We start from the raw sequence: 7,093 nt of genomic DNA, 5'->3' as shown, positions 1-7,093 counted from the left end.
CAGAGAGTCAGACTTGCGGTGGCCCTGCAGCTTCAGCTTGACATGCTGCCGCCGCTGCTGCTGCTGCTCTGGGGGATGAAGGAGGTAGAGGGTGGGCCTGATGCCATAGAGGGTTTCAGCCTGGATGTGGAAAAGACGGTGGTGGTGCAAGAGGGCCTGTGTATCCAGGTACCCTGTAAGTTCACCTACCGCAAGGAGGAATGGACTCGCTCAGACCCAGTTCATGGATACTGGTTTCTGGAGGGAGCCAATCCAGTGCAGGATCCTCCAGTGGCCACAAATAACCCAGGGCGGCCAGCACTGAATACGACCTAGGACCGATTCTTCCTGCTCGGAGAACCACTGAAGAAAAACTGCTCCCTGTACATCAGAGAGACCAGGAAGGACGACACAGGGTCATACTTCTTTCGCCTGGAGAGAGGAAAAGCGAGGTTTAATTATAAGTGGAACATGATGACTCTGCAAGTGACAGGTCAGGCGGGGCTTGCAGAGAAGCCACCAGGGAAAGCCATGGGCGCCACGGGGCAGGCCTGGGGTAGGACTCCGTCCTGGGAGCAGTGGGTCTGAGCATCAGGGTTCAGGGGAGAAGCTGGGTCAGAGTTGGGGCTTCCCCTGAAGCTGCACCTCACCCCATCCTGATCCTCCATTTCTCCCCTCTCCTCACCAGACCTTACTAACACCCCTGACATCCTTATCCCGGAGACCCTGGAGGCTGGCCGTCCCAGCAACCTGACCTGCTCTGCACCTTGGGCCTGTGGGTCTCTCGCCTTCTCCTGGACCGGTACCTCCATGTCACTCTTGAGCACCAACACCGCTGGTTCCTCAGTGCTGACTGTCACGCCTCAGCCTCGGGACCATGGCACCAACCTCACTTGTCAGGTGACCCTGCCGGGAGCTGCTGTGACCACAAGAACGACCATCCGTCTCAACGTGTCATGTGAGGCTGGGCTGGGCGGCCTGCCTGTTTTTCTAAGGCAGAGTGGTCCCCAGGGTGGGGTCAGGGTCTGGATACTGGGCCCTAAAATCCTGATAAGGGGGCATGTCAGGATTATGGGCAGCTGCCATACACACCTAGACAGCCGCTGGGGACGCACGGTCTTGATGAGTCCACTCTGTCATTCTCTCTTAGATGCGCCAAAGAATCTGACTGTGACCATCTCTCAAGGAGCTGACTCAGGTAGGAGCTTTCCTGGGTAGGAGATACGGCACCTCTTCAGCTCAGACAGGAATTACTCTGCCGCATCCTGAGGTCACCTGGAGTTGGAGCTCCTTGTTGAGGAACCACTGGACCATCCTCTCTGGAGGCACCAGTCAGTGTCCACCTCTCGCTCCCCCAGATCTGCACATGCCCCTTGACCACCACAGGCACAGGGTAACATGCACACAGCAGAACCACCCCATCCAGGACCTTCTCCTTATTTATGGATCTGCCTGCGTGCCCCCAGAGCTGTGCTCTGGGTTCTTGTGCAAAGACACAAGTGTTAGACACTGAGGACACACACTCTGTTCTCAGATGCTCAGTCTCCAAACTGTAGGTGATCAGTGTCCTGTCCACATCGGCTGGCCGAGCCTGGCCTTGTCCCCCTGAGGTTCTGAGAGGAACAAGATACCAATAGCAGAGATGATCTTTGGTCTCCATGACTGCAGTACCCGGCACAGATGGATCCGATCCTGTGGGTTTCTAATACCAATGTGTAGTAAGGGCAGGATGTTCATTCTGCCACCAGCAATGAACAGTGAATGGGTCTTGTGTCTATGACCACAAGTGTGTATCTGAGTAATAAACTAAAAGCAGGAAATATGGCTCAACTGATGAAAAAACACTTGTCGAGCAAGCCCAAAACCCTGGCTGGGTTCCATCCGCAGGATCACATAAGCTGGGATGGTGGTCATTCAAGGTCATTCTTGCTGCATCGTGAGTTTGGAGTCTGGGCTACTTGAGACCCTGCCTTCAATTCTCTCTCTCTCTCTCTCTCTCTCTCTCTCTCTCTCTCTCTCTCTCTCTCTCTCTCTCTCTCTTATTCTTCCCCCACCCCACATTTGTCTGACTCTCTCATCATCAGTTCCAAATATATGTCTGGATCACATGTTCTCTCCAGTTTTGAGGTAGCTCACCCTGAAATAAAACAAGCTTAGATTCTTGCTGTGGTGCGAGAAAAAGTTTGTGTTTTCCTGTCTTTTCCTCCCTATTGGTGTGTCAGTCCCCATTTCTGGACTCTAGGGTCCCTTCTCTTAATCTCATCACACTGGCTCTGTCTCTTTCTCTACAGAATCCATAACCCCAGAGAACGGCTCATCTCTTCCTGTCTCTGAGGGCCAGTCTCTACGCCTCCTCTGTAGCACCGACAGCTATCCCCCTGCAAACCTGAGCTGGATCTTGGATAACCTTAGTCTGTGCCCCTCGAAGCTGTCCAAACCTGGGCTCCTGGAGCTGTCTTCCGTACATCTTAAGCATGAAGGAGTGTACACCTGCCAAGCTCAGCACGCCCTGGGCTCCCAGCACTTTTCCCTGAGCCTGTATCTACAGCGTGAGTGACCCGGGGGCCAGAGGGAGGCGGCAGGAGGAGGTCAACACCAGGCCCATTCTTGCGGTCTTCCCATAAGTCCTACCAAGAGAGAAAGGTCTTTGGATGATGGTTAACCCGTGATGCTAACACTGACCACATTTCTGCAGGGAAATCGGGGCTGATGGCAGAAGTGGTTCTGGTGGCTGTGGTAGAGGTTGCTGTTAAAGTCCTGCTTCTTGGGCTGTGCCTTATTGTCCTCAGGTGAGTGCTAACCCGAGGGAGGAAGTCACCCACCTGACAGCACTAGAAATGGTCTGGGGTGTGGGGCAGTAAGGGACCTGTAGGCAGTGAGGTGGCTGCCAGAGTGTCCTCTGAGAAGGCCCTGGACTCTTCCCTCAGACTGAGATCTCGTGGAAGAAGACAGCAAGGGCAGCAGTGCACAGGGACTATTCAGACATGACCATCAGTTAGTTCTCGGGTAAGTGGAGTAGATCTCTCTCATTTTCTTTGGGATCCTCCATTTTTTTTAAATATTTATTTATTATGCATACAATATTCTGTCTGTGTGTATGTCTGCCGGCCAGAAGAGGGTACTAGACCTCATTACAGATGGTTGTGAGCCACCATGTGGTTGCTGGGAATTGAACTCAGGACCTTTGGAAGAGCAGGCAATGCTCTTAACCACTGAGCCATCTCTCCAGCCCTGGGATCCTCCATTTTAATGGCCATAGAGTAACCTGCCTGGTTCAACATGGACACGGGTCAGCCGCCCAATCCCATTCCAACCCTTGTCCCTGCCAATCACATGATTTTCCTGGTCTTATCTGTACCCAGATCCATTGGTGGGTCTCTACCATGAGCTGTCTCCACCCTCATGCCATGAACCTGGCCTCCTTCCCTTTCTCCCTCTTTACTCCTCTCCCACCCTTTCCTCACCTTGGGTCACCCATACCCATTTCCCTACCTGAATTCTGACCATCTCTGATCCCCAAATATTCCTAGTCACAGAATTCCCTTCATCCACTGTCTCCATGTTCCAGACATTGCCCTCAGAATGAGCTTCCAGACGCAATCGTCACGCACTGCCTCCACTTCCTGAGCAATGCTGAACTTCCACCATAGATGGAGCTGGGCAGACATCACGGAGTGCAGCGGGGGCTTGCGTGGTCCATGTGCTGCTGGACTCCTCCCCGTTTTCTCCCGTCACTGCGTCATGAGTTTCTCTCACTGCCTTCCCAGCCCCCTTTATTGAAAAGTGTGTATTTGTGAGTCTCCACATCTAAAAGCCCTTCCCCCACCTCTCCCTCCTCTCCCTAACCTGAGCACCCCAGCCTCTAGCTGCATATTACTCTGGGTAGGCAATGTGCTTGTCATGCCTCTCAGGCCATGTGCACAGGTGACTATTACTACATATGGACCATTTTCACGGGTGCCCGGCATGCCTCAGGACACAGAACCACTTCAGTTTCTGTTACCAAAGATTGACTGATATAAAGATGAGAAGAGGAATAAAAATATGCAGTGAAGTTGGACTTGTCAACAGGAGATGTGAGTGTGCAGACAAAAGAGGAGCTGGTGACAGGGACAGGATGCCTGGAAAGCTCTCAGGGCGACAGGAGGCGCCTCTTTGAGTCTGTGGAGGAAGATGCTTCAAGGAGATGGACTGGGGAGAGTGTGCGCAATCGCTCAGAGGCAGAAGTTGGTCTACAGTGTGGTACTCACAGGAAGACTTAGAGCAGAGGGAGGCAGAGGGAAGATGCTAATCTATAGTGCATGGTAAGAAACAAGAACCGAATTGTGTTCTCTGCCATCCCTGCCTGCTGCAGTTCTCTGAGGCCAGCGCCGCCTCTGGCTTGCCGAGCTCCTGCCCAAGGAGAAAGGGGGAGGGAGTAAGTAAGGAGGTGCCCATACCATGGCTGGTACAAAGCAGACTGCCCAAAAATCCACCGGTGATAAAGCACCCAGGAAACAACTGGCTACAAAAGCCGTCTGCAAGAGTGCGCCCTCTTTTTTTTTAAATATTTATTTTATTTATTATTCATACAGTATTCTGTGTGTATGCCTGCAGGCCAGCAGAGGGCACCAGACCTCATTACAGATGGTTGTGAGCCACCATGTGGTTGCTGGGAATTGAACTCAGGACCTTTGGAAGAGCAGTCAGTGCTCTTAACCTCTGAGCCATCTCTCCAGACCTACATTGAACTTTTGATTCACACGTTTCCTTTCCAGCGTCTGGTGCGAGAAATTGCTCAGGACTTCAAAACAGATCTGCAGCTATTGGTGCTTTGCGGGAGGCAAGTGAGGCCTATCTGGTTGGCTCTTTTGAAGATACCAACCTGTGTGCTATTCATGGCAAATGTGTAACAATTATGCCAAAAGATACCTAGCTAGCACGCCGCGTTTGTGGAGAATGCTCTTAAGAGTGGTGGCGCATGCCTGTAATCCCAGCACTCGGGAGGCAGAGGTAGAGGCAGGCAGATCTCTGTGAGTTCGAGGCCAGCCTGGTCTACAAGAGCTAGTTCCAAGACAGGCTCCAAAGCAGTAGAGAAACCTTGTCTCAAAAAACAAAACAAACAAACAAAAAACCAAAACCAAAATAAAAACAAAACAAAAACAGAGTGTATTATGAGGGGAAACATTACGTTCTCAAAATGTTTTTTCCTCTTCTTCCTGTTATCAGTAGTTCTGATGTTAGATATTTTTTTCCCATGGGATCAGAAGGTACTCAAATATATGTTTGCGAGTGTAAAAATGGGGAACAGAAATCAGGTACTGGCGGTTTTTTTCATTTACATTGTGTGTGACTTTTTACTATAAACGCACGATGCAAAGCATTAATGCAAGCAAAATGTTTCAGTGGACACATTTCAACAGTTCATCTTCATAGCAGTTATAAATAAAACTGTCACAATTTTCTGGACAATGCCAGTATTTGGATTTTTAAAAAAATAAGTAAATTTCTTATTGATGGAAAAAAAAGAAACAAGAGCCTTTGAGAGAAGCAGAGCCTTGACTGGGGTTCATGCTAACAGAATCCCAAGGCTGGTCTGCTCAGAACATGCCCCATTAGGGTCTGGACAGCTGGAAGAAGAATGCGCCTGTCTCTGTCACCAAATGCCCGAGGAAAACAGTTCACAAGGAGAAAGGTTGCTTTTGGCTCCTGATTTCATAGGTTTCATGGTCCTGTGGCCTTGCCATGCTGTGGTGTCTCAGCCCACGATGGAAGGAACACGGGGTGGAGGCCTGTTCATCCCATGAAAGCTCGGAGAGGTAGAAGAGACAGAGGTATCAGCCAGGGTCCCACGAACCATTTCGGGTGCGCATGTCCAGTGACTTCTGCTCCATCAAATCCCTCCCCTACATTCCATCACACCCATGTCAATCTTAAACCTCAGGGAACATTAGACCAAAGCTGTAGTGAAGGGGAAGGGCCCTCCTGGAGGAGGTGCCGTGACCCTTAAGGAAATGCTCAGCATCCTTAGTCATCAGAGAAATGCAAATCAAAACAACTCTGAGATTCCATCTTACACCTGTAAGAATGGCCAAGATCGAAACCACTGATGACAACTTATGCTGGAGAAGATGTGGGATAAAGGGAACACTTCTGCATTGCTGGTAGGAATATAAGCTGGTACAGCCCCTTGGATATCTCTATGGGGATTTCTAAGAAAATTAGGAAACATCCTACTTCAAGACCCAGCATTACCCATTTTAGGTATATACCCAAAGGATGCGCAGTCATTCCACAGGACATGTGCTCAACTATGTTCATAGCAGCTTTGTTTGTCATATCCAGAAACTGGAAACAATCTAAATGGCCCTCAACTGAAGAATGGATATGAAAAATGTGGTACATTTTTACAACGGAGTACTACACAGCAGAAAAAAATAACGACAGCTTGAATTTTGTAGGCAAATGGATGGATCTAGAAAACATCATATTGAGGGAGGTAACCCAGACACAGAAAGAAAATATCATACTCACTCATAAGTGTCTTTTAGACATAAAGCAAAGAAAATCAGCCTACAATACACAACCCCAGAGAACCTAGACAACAAAAAGGACCCTAAGAGAGATATACGTGGATCTAATGTACATGGGAAGTAGAAAAAGACAAGATCTCCTCAGTAAATTGGGAGCATGGGGACAATGAGAGAGGATAGAGGAGTGAGGGGGGAGAGGAAAAGAGGGGAGTGGAAAATATGTAGCTCAATAAAAACAACTTTAAAAAAAGATATTTGAAAAAATAAAGAAAAGAGATGATAGTGAGACCCTCAGTGTGTGTGTGTGTGTGTGTGTGTGTGTGTGTGTGTGTGTGGTTTCCCCATTTTCTCCACCTGTAGAATTAAGTTTTACTCCCTCAGATAGAAAGGTCAGTTGCATAGTCCTCTGATTCCAGCTCCCCTTCAGGTCCTGAACTGCTAGAGACTGCTCCTTCCAACAGCAGGGTGTCATTTTCATGGAGGCTAGTCCTTTCAGCAACAGAGTACCATTTTTGTGGATATTCACCTCTTCCCTTTATCATCTTAGTTGTGTTATTGACAAATAGAAGCTGTGTTTATTTATTTTGAACAGCCTGAGCTCT

The 7,093-nt window shown here is 49.2% G+C and overlaps 1 protein-coding gene across 1 annotated transcript; it reads left to right on the top strand.

The window, feature by feature from the left end:
* Positions 1-6,645, top strand: LOC142837654 (sialic acid-binding Ig-like lectin 12). The gene is made up of 6 exons (XM_075952870.1): positions 1-472; positions 668-1,177; positions 2,271-2,528; positions 2,675-2,768; positions 2,907-2,985; positions 3,548-6,645. Exons 1-5 carry the CDS (start codon positions 451-453, stop codon positions 2,965-2,967), a joined length of 945 nt encoding a protein of 314 aa, XP_075808985.1. The 5' UTR covers positions 1-450; the 3' UTR covers positions 2,968-2,985; positions 3,548-6,645.
* Positions 6,646-7,093: the final 448 nt, after the last annotated feature.

The sequence above is a fragment of the Microtus pennsylvanicus genome, chromosome 18, assembly GCF_037038515.1.
Source record: "Microtus pennsylvanicus isolate mMicPen1 chromosome 18, mMicPen1.hap1, whole genome shotgun sequence".
NCBI classification, from domain to species: domain Eukaryota; kingdom Metazoa; phylum Chordata; class Mammalia; order Rodentia; family Cricetidae; genus Microtus; species Microtus pennsylvanicus.
This window is presented reverse-complemented; position numbering and strand designations above follow the sequence as displayed.